This window comes from Lynx rufus, unplaced genomic scaffold (assembly GCF_022079265.1).
Source record: "Lynx rufus isolate CCGP_SWC_20201006 ecotype Redwood Valley unplaced genomic scaffold, mLynRuf1.p SCAF_37, whole genome shotgun sequence".
Classification (NCBI taxonomy): domain Eukaryota; kingdom Metazoa; phylum Chordata; class Mammalia; order Carnivora; family Felidae; genus Lynx; species Lynx rufus.
In genome coordinates, this window is record NW_025814853.1 from 2,949,662 (window position 1) to 2,963,974 (window position 14,313).

The 14,313-nt window shown below is 61.4% G+C and overlaps 1 protein-coding gene across 2 annotated transcripts in view; it reads right to left on the minus strand.

The window, feature by feature from the left end:
* CSNK1D (casein kinase 1 delta) overlaps positions 1-14,313 on the minus strand; it is a 32,898-nt gene that overhangs the window by 1,208 nt on the left and 17,377 nt on the right. The window contains exons 3-10 of one of the 2 annotated variants that reach the window (XM_047094045.1): positions 12,464-12,612; positions 11,739-11,967; positions 11,130-11,300; positions 10,563-10,711; positions 8,692-8,863; positions 8,030-8,169; positions 5,029-5,091; positions 1,783-3,875 (exon numbers count right to left, since the gene is read on the minus strand). In XM_047094045.1, coding sequence (XP_046950001.1) covers positions 5,059-5,091; positions 8,030-8,169; positions 8,692-8,863; positions 10,563-10,711; positions 11,130-11,300; positions 11,739-11,967; positions 12,464-12,612 — 1,043 coding nt within the window. In that variant the 3' untranslated portion in view covers positions 1,783-3,875; positions 5,029-5,058. Of the gene's footprint in view, positions 1-1,782; positions 3,876-5,028; positions 5,092-8,029; positions 8,170-8,691; positions 8,864-10,562; positions 10,712-11,129; positions 11,301-11,738; positions 11,968-12,463; positions 12,613-14,313 lie in introns of those variants that run through there. The other variant, XM_047094044.1, reaches the window with a different exon arrangement.

Genomic DNA, 14,313 nt, shown 5'->3' on the forward strand with positions numbered 1-14,313 from the left:
GATCGCTCCAATCGAGGCAGGATGCACACAGCTGGCCGGGGGGGGCTGGGGTCCATGGGTAAGCACGCGCACTCCAGGGTGAGCAAGGGTTCCTCTACCCTCCCCTTGGCCTAGGGAACGCGGGTCCACCTGTCCCCTTAGCCGGCACCTTGGTGGACACGTGAGGTGGACCCAAGGCCCCCTGCTGGGCACAGTCTCAACGTTTCCAACCCAGACCGGAGGCTGAGGTTCAAGGCCAGAGGGAGAGGGTGAGCAAGGAAGTCTTATCTGCCTAGTTTTCTGGTTCCAGGTGTTTCCGGCCGGGCCCAACAGGGGAGACAGGAAACCTGGATGTCCTCAGGAAGCTGTGGCCACCCAGGGCTGAGCACTCCTCCCTCACACGAGTCAGGGAGAGCAGTCAGTGCTCGTGGGGCCATCCCTCACCCTCCAGCACCCCGTGGAGACTGCCCCATGCGAAGTGAGGCAGGCGCCCGTGCCAAACCCCCCTCGGTGGCACTTCTTGGCCCCTCCCTGGAAGGTACGCACACGTCACCCCAAATCACCCCAGACTGCTGCCCCTAGCCCGGCCGGACCTGGGTGGACCCGCCACATACAAACGCTGGGAAGAGCCTATGCGGAGAAGCCCCTGGCGCATGCGTGTGGGCCTTGAACTGGGGGTGCCCGATGGGGGGAGGCGGCACTTGCAGCGGCCCTGACGGACTGCCCAGTCCTTCCCAGCACCCAATCCATGGCCTCAAGGACGCACAACGTGGTGGACCCTTGTAACCCAACACACGGGTACACGGGAGGCAGCACCCAGGCTCTGGACACAGGAGGACAAAGGGACAAAGGACAGGGTGTGGGGTTTCCAGGAGGGGCTCCAAACGGCTTTCAGCGGAGGCTCTGCACACACTCCTGAGTACTGAGCCTTGTGCCCCAGCCCAGCGGCTGGTCCCTGGGTCAGGAAGATGGGGACCGTCAGGCGTCTTCCACTGCTGAGAGGCCAAGGAACAGGGCAGGCAGGCTCTGGGCAGAGGGCAGCGTGACGGCCCCTGTCTGCCCGCGGCCCCCTCCCAGCAAAACAGAGGAGGGCAGCTCGGGGCTGGTCTCCCTGCCACCTGGGCTGAGGGGAGCAACAAGGGGCCCGAATTTTGCTTTCCCAACGTTGGTGGCTGGGAAGTGGGGAGGGCCAAGGAAGAGCCCAGCCCTCTTCCGGAACCCGGCGGCCCACTGGGCTCAGCCAGAGTTGGCAGAAAGGGGAGGGCTGTGCCGGGTTACCGCACACTCGCGGGGAGCAGCTGGCTCCTCAGGCGCACGTAGGCCAACCCCGCGCCTTCTTGTTCGGTGGGGTGTGGGGCTCACGGGGGCTGCAGGGCTTCAACAGTGCACGTGGGAAAGGGAGGTCAAGGCTGTGAGTTCAACAAATGGAGGGGCCCACCCTGGAGCTGCCTCCCAGGAACCATGTCCCCCTCGGCGGCCGTACGACCATGACAGGCTGGCTGCCTCCCCACAATGCTCAGGGCAGGTGACAGTGCTTCCTTTTGGCGCTGCCCGTGGGGCCACGGGGCTCAGGCACCTGCTCCGTGAAGGTGGTCAGGCCGGGGGGAGAAGGGGCCCCCGAGCGCACCGGCACGTGTGTGCGCACGGCCTGCGCAGGCGTCGGCTCTGGAACCGCTGAAGTGGCAGCCCGCCCGGCCACCTGCTCCCGACCAGCTTATACCAACACCACCGACGGGCCGCGGGCAGGTCAGACACACAGCGCCCCTCTCAAACAGATGAAATAAAGACCATGTGGAGGGCGGGGGAGGGGGGAAGGTAGAAGTCATCATGGATTTATTATTTACACGGTGGTAGTACATAGATGCAGTGATCACACAAACGTGCCAAGTCAGAGACCGGCCACCGATACACAGGTTGATACAGACGTTGCAACTACGCGTCCTGCAGTCGTGACGGGGAATTAAACACCGGGAGGGCAGCAAGTGTGCACGGACGGACGGACGGACAGCCGCACAGCCACGGGCCCGGGGTGCTGGGCCCGCCTTTCGGATCGTCCGGCAATTTCAGGTGGAAGCCCAGATGCAGAGCGTGGCAAGGCTGTCCCTACCGGCGTCGGGCAGCACCCGGCGGGGGGGGGGGGGGGGGGGGGCTGTGCTGCTCACGCCCCGCCAGGGGCAGGCGTACCTCTGGAGAGGGTCCCCAGCCCACCCTGACCCGCCCGAGCTCGCACCGCACTCCCACCGCCGCGCTTGGTCCAGGCCCCACTCCCCCAAACAGAACAGCCTGTTCAGGATTCACAAAGAAGCAAACGGCCGCACTCCGGCGCTAGTGGCTGAGGGGGCAGGAAGGGAAAACAGAGACAGACACTTCTCTGGTCCACTTGCTGCCAGCGCCCTGGTTTCCACACAGAGCACTGTGCAGGGGGCGGCAGGAGGAGAGGCAGAAGTTCCCACAAACACCTATATTGCACCTTGTTTCCCGCGACGGGGGCTCCGGGCTGCCACCTGGCGCCTCTGCCTGCGACAAGATGAGGGAGCGTCCTGGCAAACCACCAGGAGCCCAGGGGCCCGAGAGGTTCCTTCTGGCGAGACTCAGCCCCGCCCTGCTTCTTGACCCCGTGGGGTTTGCTAGGTCCCAATGAAAGTCCCGGAAGGAAGTGCGTGACACCACACCCTCCTGGACACAGGTCGAGTCACTGGCGTCTTGGCACTTGAGGGCGGATTCCCTTGGGCCGAGGCCTCTGTGGGCAAACCCGGTGCCGGGCACACCGCCACGCCCTTGGTTCTGAGCACACAGATGTTAACATACGTTGAGGGCCAATCTACACCGATCACAGTTACAGTCTGTTCAGAACGTTTCCCAAATTCAAAGACACGGAGGCAACACCACCACCACAACGACCACACGTGACCCCAACGGAGGGTCCGACGTCTCTCGCTCGAAATCCTCTCCTGAGGCACCAGCAACGTGCCACGCAAAGCCTTGGCCTCTGAGATCTTCGGTGCTCGGCTTCCTTCTGGCCGCGTCCGGGGGGGTGAGGCGCAGCCTGGCTCCCTAACTGCTCCGAGGACCTGGTCGCACGGGCCTTCCGCTTCAGGTGGGGAAGGGACAGTGACAGCCAGCACCAGCGTAACGAGGCCACGAGACGCACAGCACACAGCACACACACGGACACGCACGGGGCACTTACACACACGTCTACACGGGACGGCACTTCTGACGAGAAAACCCCTCTCCGCAGCGGACCCCACGACACACGGACCACAAAGCAGAGGACGGCGCCCGCGTTCTGCTCCCTGACGCGCTCTGCCTACGCGGAAGCTCCACGCCAGCCTCTGCTCCGGGGGCTCTTTAGAGGCAACATCTGTCTCAGGACCGCAGAAACAGACGAGAAAGGAACAATAAAAAGACAGGTTTCTTTACACAGATTTAAGCCAGTAATTTTTAGCAAAATGATACAAAACTGTCTTAACCAAGTAGAAGATCGGTGGTTACAGTGGGCTCGTCAGGGAGCAGGGCGCCGCCACCGCAGGGGGACTGAAAGGCTCTTGAGCGGGAGTCTGGTTCTCTCTGCAACTGTCTCTCACACTCTGCTTTTCTTCCCAGCCCGAGACGAGCGGGCCGCGTGGGAGGCCCTCGGTGCAGCCCCTGCGACGGCAGAGCTTTGCGGTCTGTCCGGGTTAGTTTGTGTTTTGTTTCCCCCACGGGCGTCGCTGGGCGGGCGGCCTGGAGAGCTCCCGGTGTTAACGTTTCGGTTCTAGACCGGGGGGCGCGTCACTAGTAAAGCCATTGTAACAGAGTAGACCAGCCATGCATTGTCTGCCCTTCACAGCGGAAAGGAGTTCTCATCGGTGCACCACAGACTGAAGACCACTGGAAGCCACCCGACCGGGAATCTGTCGGAGCCAAAGCACAGGAGAAGGTCAGCATGAGGCCAGAGGCACGGGGCCGGCCAGACTTGGGCGCGACACAGCAGTGACGGCGAGGGGGGGGGGGGGGGGGACACGGACGCTGCCCGACCCTACTCTGGACGCCCGCGCCAGACGCCCAGCCACGCCGGAAGGTCCCTCTGCGGCCAGGACACGTGCTCAGCGGAACGAGTGACAGGAAGACGGGGAAGGAGGAAGAAGCATGCAAGCAAGGAGGCCGGGTGGCCACGGAGCTAGAAGCTCGAGAACAATCAGACCAGACAGAGTCCAAGCCGGAAGAGGTACTTGCTCCCAGCACCCCCTTCCTGGAAAGTAACCTGGCGTTCAGGAAGCAGGGACGAGGCGCCGTGTGGGCACCGGGACTCCCCGTGGGGGGGGGGGAGACGTGAGAAGCAGCTCCCGTCAGGGCGCCCCGGGGAACGCGGCCACGCCGGAACCGTGGCAGGTGCCGCAGCGGCGCCGGCGGCGAGCCCTGGCCACGAGGAGCCACGGCGTCACCGACGGGAGTGGGCCTGGCTCGGGTGCCCAGCCATGCGCCGACGGCAGGCAGGGGAGCAGGCGGCTGTGGCTGACGGGCTAATACAGACGGCAGCACGGACGGGATGCTGAGCAGAGACCGAGGTCGGAAAGAAAAACAAACGAGGACAGAAATAAATGCGAAAGAAGAGAGTGACAAAGCCAGGGCGGCAGAGACCACCGGGAGACTCCCGCAGCAAGAGCGCAAGAGCCCCCACCAAGCACGGCCGCTCAGCTGAGGACGACACACCCCGCGCCCCACACTACGGACCCCGGGCCGGGGCGGCTCGAGTGCCCTGGGGCCGCCGGGGCTGCGCAGGAGCGCACAGCCCCGGGCTCCGGACGGGGCCGACGGCCAGCGCAACGGCGGGCAGGGTCCCAGGGCCGCCCCGCGCGCCCCCAGACCGGGCGGCTGAGCGCGGCCGCTCCGGAATCCACTCACGGAAAAGCACCGGGCGGAGGGCGCGCGCTCTCCCTGCAGCACCCGGCATGCAAGCCCGGTCCCGCCTGCGCACCCCCGGGGCGGACGCAGGGGTGGTCCGCGCCCGCCCCGCCCGGCGCCTGCCGCCTGCCGCCTGCCGGGCCCCGACATGAGCACACTCACCGGTGCTGCCTTCCAGCGGGAGACGTGCAGCTACTTGCCGTGGTGTTCGAAAGGAATGCTATTCTGAGGTGGGGGGAAAAGACAGCCGTTGGTAAGGGTTCCGCCGGCAAGCAGGACTGAGGCCTTCCGCACCTCGCTTCAACTGGGTCCGCGACCCGGCCAGGCTGCCCCAGAGGGGACCCCAGGAACGACGAGAGCAGCCACAGCCGCTCCTCTCGCCTCATCGGGCAGAGCGTGAACCTGACACTTCCGGATGGGGGCCCGCGGTGGGCCCCGCCCCCAGGCCCTGCCTGTGCTTGGCCACCCCTCCTGATACATGGACCGGCCACAGGAAAGACAAGGGAGGGGGCCACGGGTCTTACTGGAAAGGGGTTAACCTCAGAGGCCGTGTCACGTTCTATTCACGGCACCGGACCCGCGAGGCCTTTTCTTCTCAAAGACAGAAACTCACAAACAGGTTCATCGACCAGATGCCCTCTGGGGTCCTCACTGCTCTGGCTGAGAAGTCGGACTCGTGCCCTGGGTCGGGAGCGTGGGGACCGTGCTCTAGCACAAGCCCCCTCCAGAAGGAAGTAGGGGCAAGGAACGGTCACCCTCCTGCAAAGTCTGAGCGCACCACGGTTAAGGGGTGGGGACGAGGGACACAGATGTCAACGGCCCCTCCCCGCGCCCAGCTGGAGAGTCAGCAGGGTCCCCCACAAGCCGGCCGGCGGCTCGAGCGCCTTCTGGGAAGAACTACTGCCTCCGACATCGCACATCTGCACAAGACACATCTCTTCAAAGCTCACAGAGAACCCAGACGAAAAGCAGCCACAGGGGAGGTGGACAGAACACGCACGGCCTCAGCCCCATGGGGGCCGCCCTCGCTTCACAGAAGCATCCCTGGCTCTACCTGCACCCCGCTTCCTTTGGGGAAGAGTGAACGGAACCCACAGAATCATACAAGCTGGAACTTCCACACCACCGGGGCCGACACTGGGGGACAACCCCCGCCAAGAATCTCAGAGACTCTTGCTGTCCCACAGGGTGCCCGTCACCCCCCGTGGAGGGCAGGAGCCTGGTGCAGAGTCTCCCAAGAGCGCAGGTGGGTGACCCGGAAAACCCAAAGGAGGGACCATCTCTGGGTCAGGGGTGCGTCAGGGACACATCCCAGGGCCGTGTCCTCAACACAAAGACCCTAAGACGACCCCCAGGGAGACCAGTGCTTCTATCAGAGGGGAGACACCTCCCCATCACACCTCTGGAGCCTCGTCCTTCTGGTCCAGTCCCACGCTTCTTCACACGGAAAGCACAAAGAGCAAGGACGCGGAACACGGGACTCCCAGTCGCAAACTCGCCTCTGCTCAGTGAGACTTCACAGCAAGGCCCCAGGGCATGTGGGCTGAGGCTGGCCACACTGTGCGGGAGAAGCTGGGCTCGGTCCCGGCAGCCTCGGGCCCTCTGTCGTCCCAAACCCTCCATGTACGTTCTTTTCCCTCAAAGAGAATTAGCTCTGCCCCTTCCTTCACCTTTGCTGGCTGAGGTCGAGAACGTAGATCCTGAGTCCAGACAGAGCCCCTGGGGTCCACAGACTCCCGATTGTCCCTGCCTGGGGTATCTGGGGCCCTGGAGCAGACTGTATGCCTGGGCTCTCGGCCACGCGTGGGCAGACGCTGCCTACGATCTATCTCCTGCTGCCGATTCATGGATTCCAGGGCTTGGGGGAAGAAGCCCATAGCCCTTTCTGAGTCCTGCGGGGAGGGACGTGCGGTGTGGGGCCCAAGCTCATTACGCTGGCCAGACTCGAGCCCCACAATTAGAACTACACGGATCCTTAATCTCTTTGGGAAAAAGTTACGTACAAAGACAACCCCTTTCTGGCAGAACTACCAGCAACCTAGAGGTAGTCACACCGGAACCATTCACTTTACCGGGCTAGAATAAAAGTGATCAGGAGCACTCCCTCCTTGCTCCTCCGCCAGAAGGTCAAGCAGACGCTGCGGAACTGAGGTTCTGGGCAGTTCTCACAGACCCTGTGCTCTCCTAACCAACGTGCTTGGCCCAGCAATTCACCAAGATACGCCCAGCACCAAGCGTGTGCCAGCGGCAGGGCCCAAGGCTAACTCGTCAACGAGAGAGGTACCACAGTGAGCCGGAGGGGCACCGCCGGGGGTGCGTGACCCAGGACCCGGGCTTCCAGGGTGCTCCCCAAAACCATGCCCGTCCCCCCAACCCCCCGCAGATACCACGGGGCACAGGCACCCGGAGGACCCTGTTGGAAGCAGGAGAGGGACCTGACAGCTACCTGAGCAAGAAGGTCCAAGTGTGTGAAAAGAGCTCATCTGTGGAGGGCACGTGGGTGAACGCAGAAGAGCCACAGCACCAAAGCCAGAGAGGGAAGAGGAGGATGTGGGTGGAAGGGACCCGTGTGCATGACCGAGCCATTTCTCTGAGGACACCTGCCTCGTCAGAAAGAAGGCAGGTGGGCAGGGACCTCAGAAGACGGGAACCCTCACCCGCGCGCTGACAGGCTTGTCCAGGCCACCTTCCAGGGGCCGCCAGCAATCCATGGGGACCGCCTGCCCAACAAGCGTGAGCTAAGGGCCTCCAAGCCTGTGTGTGCCCATGACAGACGTGTGGTGTGAGCAGGCGTGGCATCTCAAGTCTGCACCGGAAGACGGCCAAGCCTCCAGGGCTGGCTTGGGGATGGGCTGCGAGGAGGGCCACAGAAGAGAAAAGGCCCCACTACCTGTCCCAGCGCGGCCGGGAGACGAGCCCTTCCTCTGCACAGCCCACAGTAGGCTCTGAACTAAGGGGCTGCAGAGCCGCAAGGGGCGCCGCGTCCCTCCCCGCTTAACACTCGGAAAGGACGGCCGAGGGGAAGCAGGAAGGAACGAAGCCCTTCCACACCCCGCCCCACTCTTCTTGGCGCCCAAAGACCAGCTCGGACACAGAGAGGCCCATGGGCCACAGCGTCCCGACCTCGCCGAGCCCGGAGTGCGTGCCTGTGCGGAGTACATACCTGTGAGGTCGACATGCGGGAGGTATCTTGTCGGCCCGTGAGATCGGAGGAGGAGACGTTGACGGGGGCGCCGCGGTGTAGCCGCATACTCACTTTCCGCTCTCTTTCCATGCCAGACACGGGCCGAGGAGAGGTGTTAGCTGGAAAAGAGGAGACGGGGCGAGGGTGAGGCCTCAGGGCAGCCCTGCCATCAGCGAGAGGAGGCCTCTCCTCGGCGGCCTCGGCGTCTAGCACGCAGGGAGGTGGGTGCCGCTGTACCCCGCGGGGCCCCACCAGATCTCCAGGTCGGCAGTGGTGGGCAGGGGCCGCGGAGCACCCAGGGACACCAGTGTGCTGGCTCCGGGCGGACTTTCCCAGGAGCACAAGCAGCGGAAGGGGGCAGCTCGAGGCCTCCGTGCTCAGGGGGTCGCTCATGGAGGGGAAAGAGGGGCGGGGAGAGAGGCTCCTAGGGGAGCCATCCATGTATCAGTGGCAGGGTCCTCCAAGTCCAGTGAAACACACGTCCCCTGGCCTGCCCATCCTCGGGAACCAGAGTCGACCAGAAGCGGGACGCACACAGCCTCACCCGGCGCGGGGCCCTGCAGCTCCAACAACCAGAGCGGCCAACGTGCACACCAGAAGCCCCGGTGCCTGCTGGGGAGACGTGGCCCCAGCCCACTCACCAGTGTGTGAGGTAGGGGTGAGGGGGGTGGGAGGAGCCACCTCCTGGGTGCCCCGCAGGCGGCCAGAGGCCGTGGAGGGGAGGCCGCGGGCGGCTGGGTTCCGAGGGTGCCTCAGCCGCTCCTCTCGATCGCGGCGCTCCCGCTCAGCGTCATCAGCTGCCCGGCTGGCTCCCTGTGAAGGAAGCAGGAAGACTAGACTGAACGGGGTTCGGTGGAAACTGCCCAAGGGTCCCGGCTGCCCCTTGCGACTCAAGAACACACCAGGGGCACTGGGACCTGCGGCCAGCTGGGATGAGGTGCCTCTCCCTCCAGGACAGCGGCCTGCCCCTTGACCCTATGAGTGCGCAGAGGAGGTCCCCAACACTCCTGAACCCCCCTCACTGATAGCAACTGGGTGGCCTCTTCCCTGTGAACATCCACACGGGGACGGGAAATCACACGAGGTCAGGACAGCGGTGGGCCCAACGTGCTGGCATCCAGTCGGTGGGAGGCCTGAGCAGAGCCCAGATCCCCGGCCCCACGGCGGATGTCAGGCCAGTGCCCACATGACAAGGACTCAGGTAGCCAGAGCTGTCCTAGGAGGACCCACGTGGTGGACACCACTTAACTCGCTCCCAGCACAAACAGCTAGTTACACGATGAACCGGGCGAATGGGGACAAGACACCCGCCACCACGTTCTAATTACCAGTGCCGTAAGGCAACAGTCTGCAAACGGCAGCCCACGGGCCAAATCCAGCCACCATCGGTTTCTGCACAAGTCTTCCTCCGCACCCACTTGAGTAACACGCCACCCGTGGCAGCTTCTCAGTGGCGGCGCAGAGCCGCGTGGCTGTTCCGGCATGAGCACCACAGAGCTGCGATGAGCCACACCCCAGCCCTGCCCAGAGAAGGGTGGCCGGCCCCACTGGGAGGGGGATGCCGCCAGAACGTTGCCCAGACTCTGGGCGACCTGTGGGGGCACGTCCTGCGCCAGCCCACTGCGGCACACCCGGTTCCCCCACACACGGCACAGACCCCTGCACGAACACCCGGGTACCCGCGAGGCCGCAAAATAATCCTTTCTGGCTTATGCTGTCTAGAGAGGAGGTTCCGCTCCTCCATCAGATCTTGTCACCCTGGAAAGGTTCCAATTTCTGTTTTAAGCTCGTAACTAAATATAACAAATTTGTAACAAAAGAGGAAGAAGTTCCAAAAAAACCCTGGAAGTTTCTGGCAATAGTATCTCAAGATTAATTAGATTCCTATAACAGGCAGCCTGCTTTAGAGAAGGGAAACACCAAAGCTCAAGTTCTGCACCCCCACCCCCAGCAGTCATGCGCAAAGCTGCATCCATTCAACAACCCCCGAACAAAGGAAGTCAACGCACTTGGACGCCAGGCACCGCGCCTCCTGAGCACCCACCCAGCTCGCTCACCCACGCGGCTGGGCCCGAGGGAGGAGGGGCAGGTGGTCACGTCACCTGGCAGGAGCCCTCGGCCTGGGCCATACCCCCCTGCACGACAAACGCTCGGGAGCCACACCTCAACATCAGAGGCAGTCAAAGCCACGGCGCTCTTGGTGAGGAGAATGATAATAAAATGACATTCTCATGGTCTGTCATTCAAGTAAGAGCCCTGGTTCCAGGCAGACCTGCGCCAGGAGACACATTCCACTGGCTCCAGGGGGGCCAGCGCTGACACAGTGCCTTCTTTACTGTCCCCTCACCGGGATCTTGCTTCTTGGAACCTCCCAGCCTTGGCCAGATGCACCCCACACCGGGCCAAGACCCTAGCAGGTGCACTCGGCTCCCCCTAGGCGGCAGACACGCCTTCTAAAACCTGCACCTCGTCTGGCGGAGGCCTCTGTCTAACCAGCCGGCAGAGCACTTACAAATTTGAGCATGTTCCAGTCGAACACGTAGTCATAGGAGAAACCCTGGCGGTGGAAGAGATTCCTGAAGAGCTGCCTCAGGTAGGAGTAGTCAGGCTTGTCGTCAAAACGCAAGGAGCGGCAGAAATTCAGGTACGTGGCGAACTCAGCTGCAGAACAAGATACTCAGTGCTACCTAGCAGCGCCCAACGGGGCACTGGTGGCTGCAGATGCTCTCGCCACCACGGCCTGCCACACACCGGGCACGCGAGACATGTCGTCCGAAACACTGGTCACACAGGGAGGGAACTGAGACTTCAGGAAACAGTTTAAGAAAACCCAGCACCACAGAGCACAGCCTGGTTCCCCCCAGGGCATTTCTCCATAGGAACAAAGAACTCCCTGGGTCCTTGGTCCCGGAAAGCAGAGGAGCACCAGGGACAGGAAGCCGCCACCAGCCCAAGGACAGGTCACCCACGGACTCTTCCCCTCCTCACCACGCGGGACTCGTTGGCCTCCCAGCACCCCCACCCTAACCCCACCCTGAGACCACAGGCCCACCCAGCGCCTGCACTCGAGGACACGCACAGGGGTAGCTTTTACATAGCACTTCGATGGGGGTGGACATCTTCTTCTCGCTGATCCGTTCGTACTTCTGCCTCTTGGTGGCTGCCTTCAGCCCCTGCCAGGGCAGAGAGCCCAGATTGAAGTACATGAGCACATAGCCCAGTGACTCCAGATCATCCCTTCGAGATTGTTCTGGAAAAGATGGGAAATGGGTTAAGAACAGCACACGTGCGCCTGCAGCTGCAAAGCCAAGACCCCAGGCGCATGCTTACTGTGGAAATGCACTTTTAAAGCTACAGAAAATACTCTCGGATTCTTTCTCACCAGACGTCACCCCTGATGTGCTTTTAGGGGCTCTGGCACCCCTGGATGGGCGATACCAATATTAAGTTTACTGTCAGAAAGCCCAGCCACTTACCCGCCCCCACCACACCTCACAAAAGGTTCTCCACAGTCCGGACAGTCAGCCTTCGCTACAAAGGTTCGATGACAGTCTCCATGCCAAACATGCTGGCCACTCCCAGGGTGTCCCAAGGGGCTTCCCCTTCCCCGAGCTAAGGGACGGACATGCCCAAGGCGGCCTGGGCCAGTGACCGGGGGCACAGAAGAGCCCACCACCCACAGGCTCACCGATTCCAAGATGCGTGTTGATGGAGGCGTACCGCGCCGTCCCAGTGAGGTTTTTGTTCTCGCGGTAGGGGATGTGCTGGTGGGTCCTGGCATCCCGGTACTTCTTGGCCAGCCCAAAGTCAATGATGTAGACCAGGTTGCCCTTCTTCCCCAGCCCCATGAGAAAGTTATCTGGCTTCACATCTCGGTGGATGAAGTTCTTTGAATGAATGTATTCGATGCGACTAATCTGGAAGCAGAGAAGGAACGATGAGACATTAAACCCCAGCAGCAGCCTTGGAAAAGGATCCTGGCTCGGCAGAGTGAGGGCTGCGCCCTTAGCTGCACGTCCCGTGCCCTTGGTCAGAGCAGAGTAACTCAACAACCAGTGAAGGGCGCCGATCGGACCACCTTCGGGACCCCTGCCGTCTTCCTCGCTGGCTCCGGTGGTGGGTGGACTGCTGGCTGGTGACAGGACCGCCCCCTTCCCAGACGAGGGTCTGCACCAGTCGGCCTCTCTGCAGAGTCCCGCACGCGAATGGGCGACGCCGTGCGGGGCAGTCTCCAAAGCCGGCCAACCGTCAGTGCCTTGCAGCAAAGGTGACCGTGTGCCCGCTTTCTCCCCACCCACCAACAGGCGTAAAACAAAGGGAACCGCACCCGAATGCGCCATCACACTGCCGAGGCAAACCAAGCAGGCATCGAGCACCCGGGCTCCCCGGCACTTTGGAAAGGGGGGTTCTTACCATCTGGTCAGCAAGCAGCAGGACAGTTTTGAGGCTGAATTTCCTCGAGCAGAAGTTGAACAGGTCTTCCAGGCTCGGTCCCAACAGCTCCATCACCATGACATTGTAGTCCCCCTCCGCCCCGCACCACCGGATGGTGGGGATGCCCACTGCAAGAGAAACCCAACACGCCTGTGCTCGCACACTCAGACGCACCACATGAGACACACGCCATGCGACAAGGGCTGGCGGGCAGTGGCTGGAAGTGACACGGGGAGAGGCCAGCATCCCGGGTGGCGGAGTGAGCAGGCGCGAGAAAGAGAAGGTGCCAGAGGACAAGAGGGGCTCGTCTAGAAAGAGCGGAGTTCCCATCCACCTCCCCCCCACTCCCTGTCAGCACCTCCCGTCAGCGTGCTGCATGTGTCACAAATCACAAACTACTACGGGCTCGCTGCTGTCAACCAAAGTCCACACCGTTCAGGTGCCCTCGGTTTTCCTGTCATCCTCTGTCTGCCCCTTCCTCACGTCTCCCCAGGCATCTCTGGACTCAGCCGTCTCTCACGTCGTCCCTGGTTTCCGGTGGCCCGGCAGTTCTGGGGGTGCTGGGGCCGTCCCTCTGTTGGGATGTGTCTGATGTTGCGGCTTGGGGAGGAAGACCGCAGAGGCAGAGTGCCCTTCTCTTCATGTCAGGGGTCCGTGCTGTCAAGGTGACGCCATCGCTTCGGACACGACCTTGACCGCTTAGCTGAGATGCGCTCATTCTCCCTTCCCAGTTCTGTTCTCTTTGGGAGGCCATCACTACGTATGGCCCACACTTCGGATGTTGGGGGGGTGGGGTCATGCTCCACATTCTTCGGGGTGGGTGGGGGGAGTATCCACACACATTACTCAGGTTCTTCTACACAGGTTTGTCTCTTCTCCCCCACTTTACTTATTCAATCATTTTTTGGGAACATTACGGGCCTACAGGTACCTATGTCACACTCTGGTCTGTACTGCAGCCCCCCCACCCCCCACCCCCCGGTCACTCACTTGGCTGTCCGTAGTGCTCTACCCAGGGCCCCCAGAGGCGCCTGAGTCAGTCCTGAGACCATCTACCAAACCCATCAATGGAGGCTTTTGTGCCTCTGTGTTTTGAGCACTGCCTCACTTTCTGACACTAAATGTTTTTTAGTTCAGCTTTACAGCAAGTCCTGATACAAACGGGGCAACCCCCTTTCATTCTTAAAATCAATTACTTAAAATTTTTCCATGTTTCATGAGAACAAATCCAATACATTGTCTTTTTAAAGCATCACGAAGCAAATGTCTGTAGCACAGATCACCTACCCAGACCAAGAGCATTCTTGAGAACCTCACGTGCTGCACATTACACACTCCCGTGCACTTCTCACTCCCGTGCTCCCCGAACAACGACCATCCAGAACTCTGTCATTCCCTTGCTTTTAATAAAGTGAGGGTGCGTGATTACTCAGCCATAAAAAAAGAAGATCTTGCCGTTTGCGACAACATGGATGGACCTAGAGTGTTAGGCTAAGTGAATTAAGACAGAGAAAGACAAATGCCATATGATTTCACTCATATGCATCACCTAAAACCCAAAACAGACAAGCAAATAAAAAACAAAAACAAACTCATAAAGAGAATAAAGTGGTGGTTGCCAGAGGGGGTGGCACAAACAGGTTAAGGGAATTAAGAGGTACAATCTCCCAGTTATAAAATAAGTAAGAAAAAAAAAAAGAAAGAAGAAGTCACAGCAATGAAAAGTACAGCACACGGAATAGTCAATAATATTGGCGGAGCACGGTACGGTGACAAATGTGACCATACCTGTCGTGAGCACTGTGTGGCCCACAGGACTGTCGAGTCAC